At 45.8% G+C, this 22,802-nt stretch overlaps 1 protein-coding gene across 1 annotated transcript in view; it reads right to left on the reverse strand.

The window, feature by feature from the left end:
* The window catches only part of Tnn (tenascin N), a 66,166-nt gene extending 44,358 nt beyond the window's left edge, over window positions 1-21,808 (reverse strand). The window contains exons 1-6 of the mRNA XM_021198577.2: window positions 21,749-21,808; window positions 14,992-15,433; window positions 13,392-13,766; window positions 12,327-12,590; window positions 7,912-8,097; window positions 6,664-6,753 (exon numbers count right to left, since the gene is read on the reverse strand). Coding sequence (XP_021054236.1) covers window positions 6,664-6,753; window positions 7,912-8,097; window positions 12,327-12,590; window positions 13,392-13,766; window positions 14,992-15,400 — 1,324 coding nt within the window. The 5' untranslated portion in view covers window positions 15,401-15,433; window positions 21,749-21,808. The remainder of the gene's footprint in view (window positions 1-6,663; window positions 6,754-7,911; window positions 8,098-12,326; window positions 12,591-13,391; window positions 13,767-14,991; window positions 15,434-21,748) is intronic.
* Between the last annotated feature and the right edge of the window lie 994 nt (window positions 21,809-22,802).

Raw genomic sequence — 22,802 nt, forward strand, 5'->3', positions numbered from 1 at the left:
ACTAGGCCCAGACAGGTTAGGTAACTTCTGTAAGATCAGCAGTAATAAATACTAGCAACTGTCACAACACTAACAATCTTTGTCTACTTGCATCTGAGGTCTTTTCAAAGATGATAAAGTTAAAATGGAATCATTTAGGTGGATCCAATCCAATGTGACTGGCATCTCTTCAATCTATGTGGAATAACCATTAACAATTGTGGATGGAATAAAGTATGCTCTGAAAGGCTACTGCAACCTGAAATAACATAGGAGTAGTTGATTAGAACATGGGGAAAATTCTAAAGAGAAAGAAAACAGCTTGGACTGTTGGAGTTCCATGGAATGAGGGAGGGGGCATCTGGATGCAGAAGCCTGCAAAACTCCACAGAACCCTAATGCCAACGTCAGGAGGCTCTAAGAGATCGTTCAGAAGAAGACTTGTATACAACAGAGAGGATTCCCTCTCTGACCCCTTACCCCAATGTCTCTGTGCTTGCTAGGCAGGGATGCTGACACAGCCCCACCCCCCACCCCTACTTCCACCCCCAGACCATAGTTCAGTCTGGGCAATAGTGATGAAAGGAGAAGAGAAGATTAAAGACAACAGAGAGAGGAGTGCAGTTCTGCTCTTGAAAGCCCTGACTCTCACCCTCTCCAAAGGTGACCCACCCACACCTACAAAGTCCAGCTTCCTAGCAGCACCTCTCACTCCTGCCCCTTGCCCCAGTCAGTACTTAGCCTGTAGCATCTGGTCACTCTGCACAGGCCAGTGGATTGGTAGCGTCAGAACTGTCTATGTGCACTGAGAGATCCAACTTGGCCAGCCCTGGAGCTTGTGTTCCCTCAGCAGCCTCAGAACACTAAAGAGATGGAGTAGTTGGCAAGGAAAACCCTAAGCGAACCCTCTAGAATCATCTGCCCTTCATTTAAAAAACACTAACTTCATAAATCACATAATCTAGCTAAAGACACTGTAGTTTTCCATTTGCTTTGCTGTAGAAAGCATCCAGTGCATTGTTGCAATGCTAACAGTAGCTTAGGTTGCTTTTCAAGGACTTGAGGAACACTTTCCTGGGAACACCGACTCTCTGCTTTTCTGTGCATGTGTCTGATGGATGATTGATGTGGGATGGAAAGTCTTGCTATCTCTGCCTTCATTCTGTGTCTGTCCTCTTTTTTGCTTTAACCTTTGGGTCAGATTCTACTCTGCTCTGCATGTAGAGATGCTGATCATTTGAGAAATGCTTTGCCTTAAGTTATAATGCAGGATTAACTTGACCTAGACCTTGCTAAGTCTCTCTTTCTCCTTCAGGGTTTTAAAAAAAAAAACCTATCAGATGCTACTAAATACAAGAGACCATGAAAAGAAGAGGCATCTGAGTTTCTGAAAGAGCTCTGTTTGTTCAGAGAAAAGACAGTAACTTCTCTCTTCTTCATTGGAGGGGGTGTGGTCCTATGTCTGTAACTCCTCAACTCCTTAGCCTCCTGGGTGATTTTCAAGTAAAAGCTCCCATTGAATAAAGCATTTCTTTCACTGTAGTACTAACCTTCCCAACATTGGGTTTTCTGTGGGGTAAGCTTCCAGACCTGAGTTAGGGAACACTAGAGTTTAAAATATAAATCAGTCGATCAATCAATCTTGGTTATGAACACCAGGAAAGAAAAATCAATCTAGTTCTATATCTACAGCCACTCTAGATCTAGCAGTTAAACCACAGAAGTCCTGCCAGAAACAGAACCAGCCTAGAACTCAGTGATGTCTGCCTTCTTCCCCACTCCCTTTCTCTCAACTCTTTACCAGCATAGACTAGAAAGGGGGATTCTCTCAGGGGATCCTCACAGAGCTGTGGCCCCTGATCATTCACAGGTTGGATGCTGTGACAGCAATCAGATGCTGGCATCTGAGAATGAGAAGTAGACCCCACGGATGGACCCCACACACTCACACAATTGCATGAAGCCAGCCCTGCAAGACCAAAACCTTCCTGCCTGCCAGGAGGGAATATGGGGAACATTAAGTCGTTTTTCCATGCAACAAAATCTTCCAGTAGCTGTGGTGGTGGGCCAAATCGTAGATGAACTACAGCTGTAGCCTCATCTGCAAAACAGGATCTCTCCAACCTGCTTCCAGAGACCTCCTTAAGCTACAACTTCCCACCTGCCGCACACCGGAGGTCCTCATTGACCTCTATCAGCCTTGTCATTTTCATGATATTAGTTTGATAAAGGGATGACTGGAAAGGAGGAGGGAGGAAGATGGTAAAGGAAGTGAATCGGTTAGTAGCTGTGGGTGAAACTAACAGTAAGATCTCTCCCTGGTCTTGAATGCTACATAGAAACCTTGACTTAAATATAGTCACTGACCAGAGTCGCCATGCCCTGTCTACTGGAAAGCTTCCAGAAGTATTAAAACTGACTAATTCAGAGTGACAAACATTGCTCTCTTACTCCAAAGTCTTCTCAACTCTGAATAATCCCAAAGCAGGACAGGGAGACAGAAAAACTTATGGAGATGAGAGAATGGAAAGGTGCAGCCATCATATACCCCATTGTAAAGATTGCCCACAGGGAGACAATGTCACTGACCCTGAGAGATATATGAAACTGGAGAGTTAAAACAACTAATGAACCACGTTTAAGGACAAAATGTTAGTAGCCTTTGAGTTCAACCATATCCGATTGTTCATTATCTGTAAACCTGAGGGTTTTCATTTTTCTGAAAAAAAAAAAAAAGGCTTAAAAACGTTGTGAACAGAGTTTACAATCAAAAGGTCATGATTTTGTTTTGATCTAAGGTACAGCAATAATTCCTTTGACCTTTTTGACTTAAACGTCTCTTCTTAGCAACTCCTTAGCTCATTCATAAACCTGAAGAATACACTCATAAAACACCTTATAATCCCTTTATAATCTCATTGACAAATAAAACAATTCTTGAATTAAAAAAATAAGTATACGAGAATATTTTAATTCAATGTTTTAATTTTAGATTTTTATATTTAAATGTGGATCATGTTCTTTGACCAATCTGACCTCAAAATCCTTTGTAGATATTGTTAAATCCTTGTTATTCTGTCTCTTGAGAAGTCTCTACCTGTCCCTTCACCATGTTCTCTCCTTTCCTTAATAAAGCCAAGTTTGCTTCATTGTTTTGCCCTCATTTTGTTTTCCTCCAGCATAATTCAAGGTCCTGGTTGTAGCGGAAGGAGTAGAGGTTCTTGGGAGAACTCCTCACGCTACATTCTTATGGGCTGGAATTCCATCTCCTGCTGCCCGGGATAATCTGATGTCCCATCCATTGTCAGTGCAGGTTCAGTGTTAAACACATACGTGTTCCTTCCCAGAATTTTATAAATGTATTCTTGGCTTTCTGCATCCCACTCACATAGTTTCCACTACTATTTAGCCCTGTTGCTAATAGTCAAAGGAACTTGTCCAAGAACCTGGTCAGGGTTTTGTTTTGTTTTATTTTGTCCCTGTCTAGCAGCTGTAACAGCTCAATAAACCCTTTTATTTGGAGACCCTTCAGTTTTAAGAGTTTTGTTTTAACAAGTTCCACTGGTTGACTTGTTAAGTGGAAAATAACTGAATTACATTCCCTTCCTACATAGGCATATACTGCTCTTAAATCCTGGTACTCTTTCTCATCTTGCAAGAAACAAAAAATTTGGAGAAAACAAATTTCTATCTCCTAAATAAACTTAAAGTCTGATCTGACCTCAGAAACTATAGTATCTTTTTTTTATTATTATTTTAGTATTGCACACACCATAGATTTATTTGAAATCCAATGAAGTTACTCATCATGAAGTTAGGATATAATTGACAATAAAAACACTTCTCAGATGCTAATAGTCTAGTTGGGATAATATACTTGAAAGGTTAACTACCAATTCAATGGCACACGCGATTAATTGCTGTAAGAACTCAGAGGCTGTGACATTTAATGTGACTATAAAAGACTTTCGTCAAGAAGTAGAAGTTGTGTTACCAGGATCAGTCGTGGTGTAGGCCAATGAGGGTGGATCTTCCCTCCTGATCATGCTTTGGGCTTTGCACCCTGTTTCCTCTGGGTAACATTAGGTAGGGAAGCTTCACAATTAACCTCCTTGGGGTTTAAAATAACACATGAAAAGATGGAGGTATCAGGGCTTCCCTGGATCCTGTTAAGGGAAAGCATAACACACTATCCTGCTCAGAAGGATGGAAGCTGAGGTCCCTCTTTCCCTGGGTGTCCTAGGTGGAGACTGACATTCTTATGGGATGGAAAGATGAGAGCATGCTATTGTTTCTCTCCTAAACGTTAATCCACTGGACCCCATAAATCTCCTGACCAAGACTTTAGCCCGCAGGAAAGCTGATTCAGCCAAACACGTGATAAGATGCTGAGGGGATCAGCCTCTGCTAAATCTGCTTTTTGAGTTCAGACTAAAAAGAGAAAAATTTTTCCTTTTTCATTCATTCGCTCATTCTTTCTTTTTTTTAAATTATTTTTTAATACCAACCAACATCTGACATTCTGGGCTTTCTCACTGCTCCTCTGAAACACCTCTCCCCTTCGACCATGCAGCTTCCTGCCAGCGTGCACTGTTGGATACGCCAGCGCTCTTTGACCAGAACTCAAAAAGACTCTCTTCTCCATCCACCTCCTCCCAAGGCTGCTGAGGTTTACAACTGGCCTCCCTATTGATGTTGTTTCAAATTCTAATAAGGCAGTCCTCCAGTTCCCTCCTGAACCCATTTTTAAATTCTGACCCTTCAGTCCAAATCTACTAATATGTGTAGTAGGTACTATTAGAAGTGAATTAACTTGTGTGACACCCAGTTGGTGTCTGATGGAGAATTGCTAGATATACGAGGAATAATCCAAATATACACACACACACACACACTCACACACACGCACACACACCAATGAACAACTGTGTGTTGTGTTGATTGTATAAGAGGAGAAAACATACTCATCTCTCAACAGAAGGACCAACTAAGCGGCAGTTCGCTCCTGTCACTAAGCACCAAGGCCTAGAGGTGAGCAGCCTTCTTTCGTACCCAGCTTTGCCATTTCCTGGCTGGGTGATCTTGACCTTTACTTTTTCAAATCTTAGTTTTCGTATGCATGTGACCTAGAAATAATAGTAGTAGCTCATCCATAGACTGACTGTGAGAACTAAATGGCAAAACTCGTGAAAAAAATGCTGAGGGAATTTGCTGCCTGGCACGTAGCAACCTTTCAATTGATCTATAACCTCTCAATCAAGCCGGAGAGAAAGCTTTCAGAACCAAGGGAAGGACTTGCCATTTTCTGACTCAGTCAAATGTCTCATCAACCATTTAGGCAGACTACCCAGTCCATCTTGTCTGGATCATAAATTAAATTACAGCTCTTCATTGTAATTACCCAGCTCTCTAACTCCAACCATTCAGCATCAGTACTACATCACCCTACCTAGCTACTTCTAAGACTGAACTGGAAAGGATGAAGCCACCCTTTAAGAAAAACTCAAAATTGAAAGATTCCTGTTTTGCAGACTCCACCAGCCTCTTCCAGGTCCCAATCTGTGTAGGCAGGAGCATTAGTCTCTATGCAGGATGTGCACGGTTCAATACGCATTTAAGCCTACGATGTTTTCAAATTCCATCCTGGTTGATATTTGACAAATTACTGCTGCACAACTGTGGGAAGTGGGTGTGGCCGTGGCTGCAGCCTTATGAACCAAGACGGCACCCTGGTTCACTGCCAAGCCCCGTGATTCCCTGCTTGATTACCAAAAACCTGATTATGCACACCTGAGTGATTGATTACACGCTGCCCGCCTGACGTATAGTGTCATACAGCATGATATTGAGTCACTGGCCTATCAACACCCACCCTGTCTGTGTGCATGGCTCACGTACAGAGTGTGCTGAATGCTGATTGGATGATGAGTAATGAGAGACGAGTGCAGAGGGTGGAAGGGGATAAATTGGGCGACCCCAGAAAAAGTGAGAGAAGCTGAGTGAGAAGAGAGAAGCTGAGGAGAAGCTGAGGAGAAGCTGGGGAGAAGCTGAGAAGCAGAGAGGAGAGAGGCTGAACTGCTGTAGAGAGCTGGGGTGAGCTGTAGAGAGAATAAAGGAAGCTGCAGCGGGAAGCTGTGGAAGCTGCTCAAACCCTGCCTTGGCTTAAGTGTCGTCTTTGCCCCACCTCTGCCTGACGGAGGTCGGGGGCGCGCGGCACACAACATCTTAAAAGTATTCTTGATAGACAAATGCTAACTATACCAAGACTATACTATAAAACACTCCCGTGGGAGGGTCTTAAACAACATCTCCCACTTCAGAATAGACTGCTTGAGTGTGGACATTAGGAACAAATACAACGTGACAAATAGTCTAGCCCATCTGTCCTCAGGGAATGCAGTTCTGTATGCCTATTAAGTGCCTTGAGACGATAATGATTCAGGGATTGAAGCAATTAAAGTCAGAAGAGAGGCATCAGGTATAGCATCTACTCTTGACTCCAAGATCCCAGGAATGTTTTTCCCAGGACATGAAAAGAAGTGAAACGGAAGAGATTTGCTTCTGTTCTTCTACCCCTCAGTATAGACACCCATCCAGGCAGCCATAGCTCCTCTCCATGGAAATCCTGGAACTGTCACACGGAAACAAGAAAAATCTGAAAGCGTGAAGATAAAACCTCCATACCTGTCCTGCCGTTCAGGAGAATCGGCTTTCCCTCCAGATCACCTCGTATGGGCACAACTGTGATTTTATATTCCGTTCCAGGCTGCAGACCTAGAAAATTAAAAAAAAAAAAAGCAGCCAATATGAGTGTGAAGACAGGCTCCACCCGCTCCCGCTCAACTTCTACCTGGATTCTCTTGTGAAGGGTAAGATCTATGCTAACCCCAAAGCTAAGAGTTGAGGCAGGTAACACGCCTTGGGATCAATACAATGTGACATGGTGGGGGACAGATGGCACCGAGTCCTTGGAGCTCCTGCCCTTTGTTGGCTATTGAGTACTTACTTCCCAATTTTATTTATAGTCCAAATGTTTTCCAGATCCTAACAACCAGATTCACTCAAAACTTCTTTCTTATAATAGAAGAAAGAAGGGAATCTGGGCTAAGTTATCTCCCTGTGGAAACAACTTGAGTGGTGTTTCCTCATGACACAACTATTCAGACTCCACTAGCAAAATGAAAACAGACAGTCACATCTATGAAGCCCACACTCTCTGTCCTCTCCACAAAGACGGAGAGCCTTGAGCTCTTCTGTCGAAACAGAGCTGAGGAAGTAGGCAGCAGAGTGAGGAGCAGAGGATGGACCATGAGGCAAATCAGCCTGAGGAGCTTTCATTTAGATGGCTTCTTCTAATGACCTGTGGTATTCATGACTGTGTACATGTACCACTGTTCTTAAAGAAGACCTTGAAAAGTGTAGAAACTTCAAGTATTACAAAGCTATTCCTATTTTCTGAGTTCCAGGTCTTAGTAGACCTAGTTCAGTCATCTAAGAAGGGATTCCATACCCTGTGGATAACACAACCTTTCTTAGCCAAATCAACGTCCTCATTCACTCTCTCTCTCTCTCTCTCTCTCTCTCTCTCTCTCTCTCTCTCTCTCTCTCTCCCTCTCTTTCAATGTCTTCCTCCCTCCCCACCCTATCCCAATATTCCTCCAAAAGAAGTATGCATACACCATCAAATACATCTTAAAATATACATAGGGCCTCAAAAAATATGCTGACTTGGAAGAACACTTGAGACATATATTGTCAATGAAGTGTCCTGGGATTGCAGCCCAAAATGCTGGCAGAGACAGCAGGCCACCAGGGCAGGCGTAAATCTAGGAGTCTGGAATCCAGTGTGGTTCCTAAGGCCCAGGATACACTATCTCCCTCCACCTTTGCTTCTGCAGCCAGCATCTGGAATCTCCCAGTGTAGACTCTTACCAGTGATGTCATATCTGCTCTTAGGATCACGGCTCTTGGGTACAGTGACCTCTGTCACTTCCTGCCCTGTTAAGGGGCCATACCGAAGCTTATAGTAGTCCACCTCAGTCAGAGGGTTCTCCCACTCCACATCGAGGGATGTCTCAGTCTCTTCATTTACCCAGGCTGTGCCCACCACAGCAAGATCTAGAGCAGAGGTCAGAGAAGACAAGAGAAAATGGTTGAGTGCAGAGGTCACAAAGGTCTGAAACAGTCCATTGGCCACTAAGTCAGTTCCCTTTCTAGACACCCTGAGAGCTGGCTTCAGCTAAGGACACAGTCTTTAACAGGAGTCTTGGAGCTACCCTGGTTGACAGCTGGCTGTTGCTCTGGGCCATCTCTACAGAAGGCAGGCTCTTCCTAGAAAGACTCCACTGTGTATCCCACTATGCACCACCCATCTCATCCTTCCATACAGACTCTGACCACGTCAGAGCTGCTCCTCTCGGGCCAGTATCCAAAGTGCCCAGCAAGGCTCAGCTGCTCTTAACGGGTGTTTTCCCTTTAGCTACGGAGTCCCTGTCCTTGGCAATAGCCACGGGAATAGATACATGTAAAAACTGGGACAATATGTTTCAACTTTTCAAAATATAACATTGCTAATGCAACTAGATCCTTCTTCTAACTCTCAAATTAGAGCGCACGGTACTCATGTGCTCTGTCCATTAACCCAAAACAAAACTGCAAAGCAGATGATTTGTAACCTGGTCTTCCTCTTCACCTTCCTTGACCCTTCTATCAAATTATAATACTTTCACAAGGTCCCCAGTGTATTTATGCTGTCCTGTTGCTCTATCCTGTAAAGGACACTCATCATATCCCTTTGTTCACAATAAGACTAATAGGAGGGCTAAACATTCGCCCTGCCAATTGGAAAACAACCCTAAAATTTTAATTCAAATGAATGGCACTCTAAGGGGAAGACTTTTGGAAGGGGTCAACCGAGGGCTTTTGTGAACACTTAGAAGTACAATAGCTGTATCCCAGGCTGATAGAGCTTGCTCTTACAGTATGAAACAGAAAAAAAGAGAAAGTAAGAAAAAGAAAACCTCCGAGATTCCCAGCCTTGCCCCCTTCCAAGGTCTTGTCATCTCTACCTTGGAGGCACTGCCACCCATTGTGGCTGACCATTCATCAAGGAGGTATGACAATGAACTTTTATATTAGGCAGAGTATGAACCTAGTTATCCCAAGGTCCCGCCATTGTTGTATCTCTGATTCTCTCTTCTATAGACAAGAATCTCTCCGAGCCTTTCTTCTCACCTGTAGCCCCTACTTGCTAGGCCCAGGCTCTGCTTTGGGACTTCTTTCAAAGAAAGAATTCTCCAAATGAAAAGCCAATAGGAAATTAATGAAGGTGACTTCAGGATTGTAGAAGAGGTCTGACACGGCTTAAAAGAATTGGGAAATATTCACACTTTTTTTTTTTTAAGCAAGGAATTAAGGAGAATGTTCAAGATGGGAATACGTATTAGTAGGTCTAAAGCTCCCTGAAGTGCAAGGAAGACAGATTTGAACTTGAATCAGTTTAGACAGAAAAACAAACTTCATAGTAGCGAGATCTTACAAATCCTCAGAGGAGGACTCTAAGAAGAGTTGCTGAGGCTTTCGAACAGATGTTCCAGCCCTTCCCTGGGAATTTCAGCACTATCCTGTCTGTAGCATATGTAGCTACAGACAAAGGCAGCCCCTACTGTTCAGAAGTTTGGCCTGGCTCTCATAGCGATGCTTAGTATTCTCCCATGCTCATAAGTCATTCCACAGAATGTTAGCATTAGCCAAGGACACTTCACAAACATGCAAGACTGAGGCAAAACCAAAGCCATTCTATGACCGTGTCTGAACACAGACAAAAGCAAGACTATTGTCCACAGGAATGACAAAATGTCCCCTCTCCTGACTAACAGACACGGTGCTTACTTCTTTCCAACCACAGCTTAGACTGCTTCTAGTGAGCCCTCTTTCTAGAGAAGAGTCCCTAAGATGCCCAAGCACAGTTATCCCCTTCTCCCCGCAACATACCCTCCTTGACAATACTCCAATCAAAGCAAATCCCTGTCCCCCCAGATTATCTAATTAAACCCCACATCCTAGAACCAGCCCTTCCTTCCATTCTCACTGAGACACCCCTGGAGTTCCCCTATGATGTATTTTCCCAGGATAAAATGAACAACAAAACCCAACTTGTTCAACTGTAGGGGTATTCCTAGTGCTTGCTAACAAAGTCCTGCCCTAAAACTGCCCCGCCTCTCAAAGCCCATACCGCACTGATCTACCATAGTTCACCACATTCCTACCAAAACAGGCGAGGCAGCCTTCTGTTTCCGCAAAGATGACTACAGGCCAACATCCTACCCATCCAGTTCTTCCCCAGGGATTTAGAGTAGGATAGGACAGTTCATATGTCAGCTCCTAGAACAGCACCTGGCACCTGGGTCCTCAATGAATAAGGGTTGGGTAATGGAGGGAATCAGTCACTCAGACAACTAGACCAATCCAAACTCTCAAACGTCAAAGCTGCTTAGATGAAATGCTCTACAGTGGGGAGAGGGAAATTGTAGAGTCCAACTCCAGTAGAAAGACAAGGCATCAAGGGAGGGATGGAGTTGCCATGCCACAGTCAAAAACTCTGACCCAGAATTGTTCCTGTCTAAAAGAACTGTCTAAAAATGGAGAAGAGACTGAGGGGAAGGAGGTCGAGTGACAAGCTCAAATTGGGACCCAGCTCAAGGGCAGGCTCCAAGGCCTGACGTTGTTACTGATGCTATGGTGTGTTTACAAATAGAGGCCTAGCACGGCTGCCCTCCGAGAGGTCCAACAGTCAGATGCAGATGCTCATACCCAACCAGTGGACAGAAGCCGTGAACTCCTGTGCTTGATTTAGGGAAAGGCTGAAAGAAGCTGAGGAGGAGGGTGACCCCATAGGAAGACCAGCAGTCTCAACTGACCTGGACCCCGAGATCTCTCAGACACTAAGCCACCAACCAGGCAGCATACACCAGCTGATATGAGGTCTTGACACATATACAGCAGAGGACTGGCCTCAGTGAGAGAAGATGCACCTAACCCTTGAGAGACTTGAGGCCCCAGGGAGTGGGGAGGTGTGATGGGGTGGGTATGGGGAGGTGGGGACATCCTCTTGGAGATACGGGGACTTGGGGGGAATGGGATAAGGAACAGTCTGAGGGCAATAATGACTAGACTGTAAAAAAGATTCAATAATAATAATAATAATAATAATAATAATAATAATAATAATAGTAGAAACTTTAAAAAAAGAATATTCATGAAAAACTGGATTTCTAAAGTGTTAGCTGCTAGACAGCTACATAGCGCAGTTTCTCCCCACACCTAGAGGAGGAAAGCCGCCTTTTCAAATGACTTACTATACTGACAGGGTCTCCCAGGATCTCAAGCTTCTGCGTCTTTCTCCTAAGAGCTAGGATTACAGACATGTGCCAGTACAGCTGTGATGGTGGTGGTGGTGGTGTGGTATGGTGGATTTGCAGCTAAAGGTCTTTAAAGCAACTAACAAGGAACCAGTCAAAATGGTCCAGTAACTGTGGATCATCATTTGCATTACAATTCCAGATTCTATACACATTAATGTTAGCCACTACGTGTGTTCATAGTGTGTGTGCACACGAGCACATATGTTGGTGCAATTATACAGGTGCATAGAGGACAGAGGAAAGCTTCAGGGATTCTTTCTCAGGAGCTGTCTACCTTGGTCTTTGAGACAGGACATCATCACATCGGCCTGGAGGGCACTGAGTAGGCTAGCCTGGCTCACGTGGCTCCTCCTTCCCAGAACTCAGATTATAAGTGTTTAGTGCTTACGTGAAAAGCATTTTAAACATGGTTTCTAAGGACTCCCAAGTCCCTAGCCTTTTTTTTCCCCCATGCTCAGGAATGTACTTGTCATGACATGTGTGTGATGGGGCAATCTGTATGTGTTTCTGAATAGAAGTCCCCACCCAACCCATGCTTTCTTTGTTTGGAGAAGAACACTGCTTTGAGAGTTATTCCCAGAGCTTTCCTTATTTGATGCTCTCAAATAAGTCATAAACCCCTTTCTACTCTTTTACTTCCCTGGATGTCTACTGAGACATGAACCTGTTGCATTAGTGACGTACACGTGACATGGATTCTTTTTATCAGTCTGGTGTTATCTGCTAATGCAACGGTGACTGTGCCCCACAAGCCAGTCTAGCCAGTCTCCTGCATCCTCCACCTGGTTCTGTATCCAAGGTTTGGGGACTCTGTGAGTTAAGTCTGCCAGGCCCTTCACCTTGGATTCAGCCAGAAGGAACCAGCAATAGATCAGGTTTAGAACAGGAGAGAGTGCAGACAGCCTGTATCTGGATGCACCTCACCTGTGGTGGCAAGTAGATGCTGAGGGCTGCTGGAAATGTCTTTCTTCACGTTGCGCAGGGTGACTATGTACTTGGTGGCAGGCAGCAAGCCCGTGATGTCATAGGTGTGCTGCTCCTTGGGCACCTGGACCTGTTTTGTAGCTTGCTCCTTCCCCAGGGGGTAGTAGCTGAGCAGGTAGTGGTCCACCTCACTGGAGGGCTCCCAGCTCACCAGCAGAGAGTTCTCCGTGCTCTTGAGCAACTGCAGGCCCTGAGGAGCCACCACTGTGGGCAGAAGAGGAGCAGGAGGTAAGGGCAGAGAGAGACTTGGTGTCCAAATGAATATTCCCCAGCACCCACTCTTCACTTAAGGCTATGGTGGTAGACCTGCAGGGTGCAGATTAAGTATCACACCATTCTTGACACCGTTCCCCTGGAAGTTACTGTTTGGTTGCCCTACCACGGAATGTGTGCATTCTATCAGAATCAGGACCACCACCACCACCAGGTGTAGCCCCTGGGGAATCTGTGCAAATGCATATTCTCAGAATCCTCCCAGAAACTTCTATGTGGCAAGCTCTGGCAGTAGGTCCAGGACTTTATTCTTTTATGTTTTTTTTTTAATTCATTGGAAATTTCATACAGGGATACAATGTATCTCAATCATATCTACCCCTCACTTCCTCCCCTCAACACATTCTTTCTCAGCTTCTTGTATTTCCCTCCCTCTTCCCTTTCCCCTTCCTGCCCTCCCTGCCTCCCTTTCTTTCCTTTTGCATATTCCTGGTTAATCCAGTTAGTGCTTTGGGTATCCAGTTTGCACTTGGGTATGCAGTCTGCCCACTGAACTGTGGGTAACCCTACTAGAAGCCACACCCAGCAGCCATCAATTATAAAGTTCCTGAAGCAGGGTTGGGTGAGACGTGGGGGCCCCCTCCCCACCAGCCAGCTCTATTGTTTGGCTCTCCAATCATTATTTAGGATAAAGGGCAAGACTCCTGAGTAAGATAACATGTAGTAGAGTTAGTGCAACTGAGAGCGCGCATGGTAGGAAGGGTGGCCCTCAATGTGCATCTTGTCTCTCACCCTGGGAACAGTCGGGGCCAGTAAAGCCCATCTCGCAATAACACTCGCCAGTGTCACAGAAACCGTTGCCACTACAGTCTCCAGGACAGCGCTGCTCGCTGCAGTCCTCTGCTGTGAAGTCCTCGTGGCACTGGCAGACACCCTGCACGCACACGCCATGCCCACTGCAGTCCTGGGGACAGGCGGCGTAGGCGCAGTCGACCCCCACATATGGCTGGTCACACACGCATTGCCCATCCACGCAGCGCCCGTGGCCGCTGCAAGCCCCAGGACAGGTGGGCTGATCACAGTCTGCGCCCTCCCAGCCCTGGTCACAGTGGCAGCTGCAGGTCTCGGGGAAGAAGGTCCCGTGGCCACTGCAGTGACGGCTCAGATCTGCCAGGAAAAGAAGACATGGGTGAGGAGTGGAGGTCTCCTTTCTTGGAGACTAGTCAGAGATGGCTAACATTTTCTGGATCTTATGGGGTCTCTGTGAGGAAAACGTTTTCTACTTGAGCCAAATCTCAGCTTCTCTTTTGTTTGCCTAAAAGAAGATTCCTTCCTTGTGAATAGTGGTGACTAGCGTTTGCTGCTTTTGTTTTGTTTTGTTTTGTTTTGTTTTGTTTTTCTATAAAGGGACTTTAAATGGTCCTCATTGGTTATTGGGCTCCAGCCTCAAGGGTCAGTGTTCCAAGGAGAGAGGCAGGTGGGACTTTATCTTACCCTGGTGAATGGAACTGGACCCAGCACTGCTGGTTGTGAACTGAGTCTACGGAAACTGCAGGGTAGCCCAGGCTCAGTGATGGGTGAGCCAGGGCATTTGGCCAGGGCTCTCCTACACAGCTCGGGGAAACTGGAGGTCAGGTCAGTCAATGGCAGTGCCTTCTGCCTCTTGGAATGCTGTCTTTCCTTCCTAAGGAAACTTTCAAAATGAGGCTGCTGGCTGGGGTTTGGGTGGGAGGTGGGAGGGAGGGGTTTTCATGCTGCCTTCTTCACCGTGGTGTGTCATCCCTGGTCCCTAGGTATGTATCCGGCCATTAGAGGTACTTTTAACCAAAACAATAAAAAGCACCACTCATTGTCACCTGGGCAGACATGCTCTTAAATGGTGGAAGTGGGAAAAAAAGTTGTTCTTTGTACTTTATTACTAATATAACATTTACAGTTTTCTGAATGCCTACTATGGACCAGGACTCAAAGATACACCTTTTCTAGTACACAGAACTATGCTAGATGATCAAACCCACCTTGTTGGACAGTTGAAGAAACTTCGAGAATTCCTCAACATCGCATTCGGCTTCCTTCCTCTCCTTTCTATACCTTCACTTCCCTTCCCTCCTCAATAGCAATTTGGCCTGTCTGCAGAAGAGCCCTGGGATTGTTCCCATCTGGTGTCCTTAGTCTGGGAGACCAGCCTGCTGAACCTTCCCTGCCTAGGTTTCCAGATGCCCCTAGAGCTGTATCAGTGAATAAAGAGGAGGGGTATGACTTGTACTTTGAAAAAAGCCAAGTGCAAAAGGGACATGCACCAAGATCTCACAGCACCCATGAAGCGAGGGGAGGACCCAGCACATAGCACACACTAAGTGTTTGTAGACTGAATACCAGATGGTAGCCTCACCAGCAGCTCCCTGGCAGCAGCGGTTGGTATTACACTGCTCCTTCAGCTCTGCCATCTCATCCTCCAGCTTTTTCATCCGGGCTAGCAGGTCCTGGATGCTGTCTGCCAGGTCACAGTTCTTCTGCGGTGTCTGAAGACGGATGTTGTGCCTGAAGATAATGTTCTGCTCTTCTCCATCCTCCCCAGGAGCCAAGAGTGACGTCCCATCATCGCTGAGTGACTGTGGGTCAGTCTCTACTTGAACCAGAGCAGACTTGGGCACATCAATCTTGTAGGTGTGGCTAACAGTGACTTGTTGCTCTTTGTTGCTGCAGCCTGGAGACTCTGGAGTGGCTGGGGCTGAAGCCACCAGGAGCACAGAAGCAAGCAGAAATCCCAGGGGGAAGGCAAGCATCCCCCAGAGACCCATTCTTGAAGAAAGGGATCAGACACTCCAGGAGGCCTAGATCCAGAGGGGAGGGAAAAAGACAAGAAAGCCATGAAGGCTGGCTAAATGGAACTTACCCTTTCTTAACAGATTCTAAGAATCCACACACTGTTTATAGAATCAGGAAGGACTCCTATTCTCTTGCCTAAGCCAGCCTTTCATCTCCCTAGTCCCTAGTGTTTACCAGAGCCTGAATATCAAATGTGTCTTTGATCAACAGTAATAGCTGCACATAGAATGCTTGCTCTGAGACAGGAACTATTCTGAATATTCACATCCCCTAACTGGTTCAGCCATCCCAACAGCCCCATTGTCAACCCCATTAAGTTTTCAAGTCTGAGAACTGACCTTGACCTTGAGTGTGCTAGGCTAGTGCCCTCATGCTGAACTATACTGACATTTTCTTACCCTATTCAAAGTCAGGGAGACCGAAGCACATTGGCAGGCACTCAGCTGAGAGTGTTGCAATCTTTCTTTCAATGCTTACTATGTATGTTTCTATCACCAGGTTACATCTACCTCCAGTCCAGGAGGAGGATGCGAACCTGAGCAATCAGACTTTCAGATCCTTTGCCCACCATCATGCCATGTTTTCGTGCACAGATAAGGAGGGGTTGAGAACGTTGTCCTGAGTACCACTGCGAGGAAGTGCAGAGATTGCTCAGTTCCTGCTCAACATCCCTGCAATACGAATCCCACCCCCAGAGAATAAGAATTTATAGGGAGATGACCCTTTCATCAAGCTCTCTCTGTTGCCCTCTCTCACCCCTGGAGCTGGAGTGTGTGCATATGTTTGGTCTACCTCCAAATGCATTGCTGATGCAAACAGCTCTATCCCCATGTGCTGCCTTCATTTGATCAGATGTACTGAAAGGATGTGACACCACAGAGAACTAGGCAGAATGGCACCACGCTGGCACTCTTTTGTTGTCATAGCTGTACTTCTTTGTGGACCACAGTGTGTAGTTCAACACATGTGTGCAGTGTGTATTGATCCAATGGGGGCAAGAAGCACTTCCATATCCTTACACATTGGCTATTTTGTGTGATAGGGATTTCATATCCATTTAGTTATGTTGCAGAAGAGGGGCCTTCATATGACTCGTGTGTGCTACTCAGTCATTACTCTGCTGTCGTCTGAGGCATGTGCTATTAATAGCAATGAAACTAGTTCTCTTCCAAACTCTTTCTATGTTTTAGGCACAGGGACCCTCTCCAGACGAAATGGAACAGTCGGGGGACCTCTCTTACTTCCAGGATTCCATTAATGAGTAGGTAGCAAGCATCCATGCATCTCCTGAAAGTCTGGAAGGTTGGTGAGGCCAGAATGAATGGGATTGAGTGGCAGGCAAAGAGATGGGTACCTGACTAGCCAGAGGCAATTTAATGATAGGGCCTTGGTAGAGGGGTGTCCTTTTCCCTGTATAGCACTGCACCTCAGAAAGCAACCTAGAAAAGCCAGAACAGCTGTACGAGATGAGAGAAGAGAAAAGACTACATCCGAGCACACACAAACCCATCACAGACATTCATATTATGCAGCTCCTAGCAACCTGATCCAGCGAATAAGAAAGGCTGTCCACCGGAAGAGATGGGGGTTCTGTCAAGAAAAAGGATTTGAGTTCAGGAAAGTGATTTAATAGGAAAGCCAGGGACTCTGCTTAAGACCTACGTGAGTGAGAAGGTGGAATCAGGGGAGCCAGCAAAATGAGTTGGAGGGTAGGTATGGAATAGAAATACGGAATAGAGATTCATTCAAAAGTTTATCCCAATGATAAAGCAACCAAACACAAATTGTTCACTTGACTCTGAAGTCGGGAGCTGAGAAGTGGCAGCCATAACAACTTGCTGCTGGTTATGTGACTACCAAGTGCAAGGCCACAGATTTGGACTCAGTGAGCAATGGAGCCTTCGCTTCTGAGACCTGCCGCACCCACTCGAGAACCTACTATGGGTATAGCAAGGCATGGTGTGTACCACCGCAAATCCCCTCTGGGCAACCAAGTCAACTTCTCTGCTCACTCCTACCATCCAGGACCACCCTCCGAATGCTCACTGCTCCTGAGCCCTAAAAGGGATGCAGATCACCCTCCCCCGCAGAGGAGTTCCTAACAAATGAAAAAAAAATGGGGAACTCCTGCCATAAACCACAGCAAGGTTGTCCAAAACCCTGTCTTACATTGTTTTTGAAGCCTGGAACATGAGACGGCCCAGAAGCTCTCACAGGAGCCCTCTGGGTCGCCTGTCCCGAATTGTAACAAGATGTCCTTGCTAATCACAGCCTCTCAGATTGCACACACTGAGCTCAAATTTTCCTGGGCAGAGTGATTGCTAGAAAGAAGAAGAGCAGGGGAAATCCTCAATCTATCTAGCACTGTGAAGTGTGAGTAAGAAGGGAAGCTGCTGGCTCTGGCTCCAACGTGTGGCAGGAGAGAGCCTCTCCTTGCCAAACAGCATGAGGAAGGCATGACTTCATCATCTGTATTAATATGCATGGCACACCACAGACGGTTCACCAAGCAAAACAACAGTTGATACATTCCTGAATAAAGATGATTCTTTGTGACAAAACTCCTGGTGGAAAGTGGGAGAGATACTGGGGGAATTCATGAGGCAAAGGGCATTTGTACACAGGAAACCATGGAAACCAGGGGTCCTCCAGGAACTACTGTCTCACTAAAGCTGAGCATCATTGCAGGAGAAGGAGCACTGAGTGGTGAGGGGGATTGAGACAGTGGCAGTAATAACTGCTGCCACTGTGGCCACCATGAGAAAGGCTTTGCTCAGGATTTACTGCTCAGCGTGACCTAGATGGATGATCCCGTGCATCTGCCTGAGGTACACTGCCACCACAGGGTTCTATGCTCTTTCTTATTCATAGCTGCAGCCACTCCTGTGGTGTTAATTTCTAGCCAAAATAGACCATGTAAAAATCCAGAATGCCTGTCAGCTCATGGATGGTAGAGGCTAGGATGACACAGGTCCCCCCTGTTTTCCTAGCTGCACAGCATAGCTTTGGCCAAATAGCTTGTGAGTTACATAATAAGGGACAACAGATTTGTGTGTGATTATTAGATTGTGGGTACTGGGCCAAACAATTAAAAAAATTAGCTTCAATTAATCCTCAAAATGATGACAGTCAATCAACAATATTATTTGTCATAAGAAATACTCAAAATGTTAAGTAACTTGGTCAGGGCATTCAACTAGTTAAGCAGCAGAGCTGGGATCACACGCCGGGCTTATCCACTCCTCATGTCTGGATTCTTCATCTTTCTGCAATATAAACTGTAGATGTGGAAAGAAAAACACCAATATCCTCTTTCCTGCGATATTTCCTTCAAGGAAAGGAAAGCCAAGGTATACCAGGTAATGAACGAAACATTAATAAATCAGGAACAGATGCCTTCGGCCAGAGCAAGCTGATGCTTGGAAAGATGAATTGTGTTTTCCTCACTGAAAGCTAAGGTCCTACCACTTCCCACCACAAGGCAGGAAACAGCACAGAATATCAAGACCTCTATCCATAAGGGCATATGTCAACCAAGCCTTAGTCGGAGAGAATGTTTCTCAGTTCCCAAGGACTTCTCATTAGAGCTGTGTGGCCTTTGTGTCACCTCATTTTCTCCAAAGAAAGACACACACTGAGTCAGGAAAAAAATGCTACTTACATCAAATAGAGCAGCTGCCAGCTTCTAGCCACTGGCAAAGAGCTTTGTACTTAAATTCAGGCCTTTCTCTGTTCCTTCATGACCTCATCCTGCCTAACGGTTAACCACAAGCAAATGAGTGTACGGCTTTGGGTCTTAGAAAAGCTGTATTACGGTGGGTTTCCAGTAGAGTCACTAAGAAGATATTCTCTCCCCAAATAATAGGGTAGACCTCGTTAAACAATGAAGAAAAATGAAGGAGTGGGTGGCTAAGGATGTCCTGTTGTCACAAATATCATTGGCCACCTTCACTCCTTCCTTTACTCATCTTGAACATAGCTTGCCTGTGCTCTACAGCCTGGCCCCTGAGTGGTTCTGAGTCTTGTGACTAGAATACTTGGTCTAGAAAATCAAGTTCTCAGGGAGCTTAACAACCTACTGTGGCATGACCCATCCTGGATGTGAGACCTCAGACAACCAATGTCCCCATTTTGCATTCTTCAGTTTGCAAGAGAATCTTGTATATGAGACTGCACTGTCTCCTCTAGGTCAGCCTCCAGCTGAGCCAAATGCATACAAACATACTTAGTTGTGACTCTGTGCATCCGAGACAGGTCAAGGATGAAGCTGTGACTCTAAACAATAGCACATGACAACACATTCCAGGCTGTGTGCTCCTGTGCTCCAAGTCCACTGGGTCCATTGAGTGAGTCCCTAGGGAGTGTTTGTAAGAGTTATCACTCCTTATGCAACAACCCCTCTGACTATGTAAGGACCCTACCCACCAGAAAGGATAATGAATGAGGTACCCCGCTCAGTCCCGGAGCTCAACTACTTTCTCAGGAGTTTTGACAGGCTCATTTCCTTTTATCAACTAAATCTTAATCTGCCTTTTGCATAGGGCACCATGAATGATGATAATAGTAGCTACCATTTTCTAAACACTCCTTATATACCAGCTTCTAAGTCAAGAGCCTTAAAAGCTGTCTGTGAACAATAGGTAAAGATGATCATTTATTCCTGTGGGAACGAACTAATTTCTCACAGAAAGGTTTTCTGTTAGCCTCCATAGTCCAGGCTCACCCACAATGGGGAGATAAAATAGACACGAGATCTAAATTTGGGAACCTTCTTTTACCAACCGAGTCCCCAAAATGATAAAGTGTTCACTGATCTATAATTATTCCTATTCTCCGCAGCCATGATGGGGACTTGCTTCAGGTGAGTGCTAATGAGGAGAGACCCAAAATGAAAAGTTACAATTTCTCTCTTCAGTTTAATGTGGTTTTCCACACATTGAAACAACTTTAGAGTTCCAGCCTTCTATCAAGCTGAAGAGCCAATGCTAATTTCCAGGAATTTGCACCATTCTGCCCACATGGGCTATGCACATATTTAGATGGCAGCTGGCTGGCATCTGCCTGAGTTGTCTGGGGTGGAACCAGGCCGAGCTGCTGACCATCAGGAGCCAGACTTGATACCACAACACCATCAGCTTGCAGACTGGTGGCTCCAAATGCTCCAACGGAACCTAAACCATGACCTCATGTCTGCAGCCAGAGCCTATGGGAGCCAGGGCTCTGGAAGGGGCAGAGTTTCCATGGGCCTGGGTATAATTTCCTCAGAAGGAGCTGGTCTACCCTACACGTCAAACCACAGCACGGCACTAGAATGAAAGCCAGAAGCCACAAGATGGGATGGAAATCATCTGCCCAGTTTCCTTGCTTTGGGAATCAACACGCTTGAAGACATTAAAAGAATTCAGAGTAGCATGAGAGAAAGTCAGGCCCTGTTTCTCCCTTGTTTCTGAGGGAAAGGACCCTGGTATTGATTACTTGCTACCTCCTCTTGAGTCTTCTTTTGACACTGTCACCATCACCCTGAGTCTGCAACAGGGCAGAGCCATGGCTTACCTGCACAGATGTGGATAATCTGATATTTCTATGTTGAAGTTATGATTCTGTCAATGCTTATATAAGTTAGTCTGGTCCTTAGAGGGTGAAGCCCTGACTCCCACTGCTCTCTTTATCCAGCCCTCTCCCACCCTACAAAAATTACAAATAAAAAGTCAGATCTTCAAAAACCGGTGTCCCATATCACTCTTGAAGTGATTGAAAATGCCTGCTTTGAGGCACTGTGAGGGTAATCATAGTGCAGTAGGGGGAGAGAAAGTCTCCCCTCTCACGTAATGATTAAAACACAGACAACACAATGAGCCCCTTGGAGGGAGTCTGCAAGCATCATCTTCATCGGTTCACACAAAAAAAAATCTCGAAGAGGGGAAAGTTTGATATACCTTCCTAAACACAATGAAATGAAAGCTCTATTTTAAGAGAACAATGAGCTACAGCACGTAAGAGATTACATGGAGAGTAGAGGTCTGTGTAGGAAGAAACACAATTAGTCTTAAAGAAAACACATCATCTAAAATGCACTGCTCCGTAGAATCTGGTGCCCCACGCTCTAAGCTTGGCAGGTAAGGGAATGGTGCCTCCTGGCTTGGGAAGGGCAGAGTCTGATAGCAGCTGAGGACATGATTCACAGGCCCTGGGAGAGAGTTTGAACTTAATCTATATTGCCTCGCCTAGATTTGCAACAATGCACTTCAGTCTACAATCTTCCCCACATTGACCATCCCTCTCCCAATCGATGATAAAGCCTCGGGAGCTGGCACTCTTACCTGGGAGGCCGCTGGGCACCACTTCCAACCCTCCTGCCTCCTGTGAGCTGGTCCTGGTACTGGAGACTTCAATGCTGATCTGTCCCTCAATTTCTTCTCCCTCTGCTTCCCTCCCTGGGTTTAAATCAAGGCTATGACAGAGGAGGGGCCAATCAATGGGACTCTGGGATTTTCCTCCCTTCCTGGACTCTGTTGAAAATTGAGCAATTCATTCTCTTACTCTAACTAGGAGAAGGAAAAAAAGTATACATCCCCCTTTCCTTCTTACGTTGATTACACAGCAGCTAAAAATACCAGGGGCTGTTTCCATTTAAGTAAATGCAGAACAAGGATATTAAAACGTTTGCATGTCTCCTGGCTAGGAGCTCAGTCTCGGGTTTGAAAGTGTATTTATTAAGTCTCTTTTTCATGTTTCAGACATTCTGGAACTTGCTGCCTACTGCTCTTAAAATAAGAAAGAAGTCAGCAGAGGCTCCCAAGGGAATCCCTGCTTTGACCTGTCCCCCACCTTTTTCTCCATCACCTCACAGGTGAGAGGCAGGGCTCTGAAGAAGGCTGAGGACAGGACAGCAACCTGGGGCTATGGGGCCCCCTGTGCCCTACACCTCCCCAGGTGCCTCCCACACACTGGCTACAGGGGAACTCTAACCAGGGGAGGCGAGAGGCGCCCTTCTGTGCCTCAATTTTCTCTCGCCATCAGACACTCAGCATTTCATCCTTCCCGTGTAGCTCCTCCAGTGGCCACAGGCCAACCTGCTTCATCCTCCCTGCCAGGCCTCTCCTGCCCTGCCCAAAGTGCATTCCGGAGGGCAGATCCACAACCCAACGGAGAAGGTCCATGCTTTCCGGGGCTTTGATTCTGCCATCATGGATTGCTGTAGAGAGAAGAGACGGATGAGAACAAAAGAAAAGAAGGATCAAAGAGTTATCTTCAGTTTTGTTATTGAACCAGGCCCGTTCTGCTCATCCATCAGGGCTCTATACTGAAGCAAGGAGTGTTTCAAAAGAGAAAGGGCTGATGCAGAAGTCCGTCTTGACTCTTAACCTTGACGGG

Source organism: Mus pahari, chromosome 5 (assembly GCF_900095145.1).
Source record: "Mus pahari chromosome 5, PAHARI_EIJ_v1.1, whole genome shotgun sequence".
Lineage (NCBI taxonomy): Eukaryota > Metazoa > Chordata > Mammalia > Rodentia > Muridae > Mus > Mus pahari.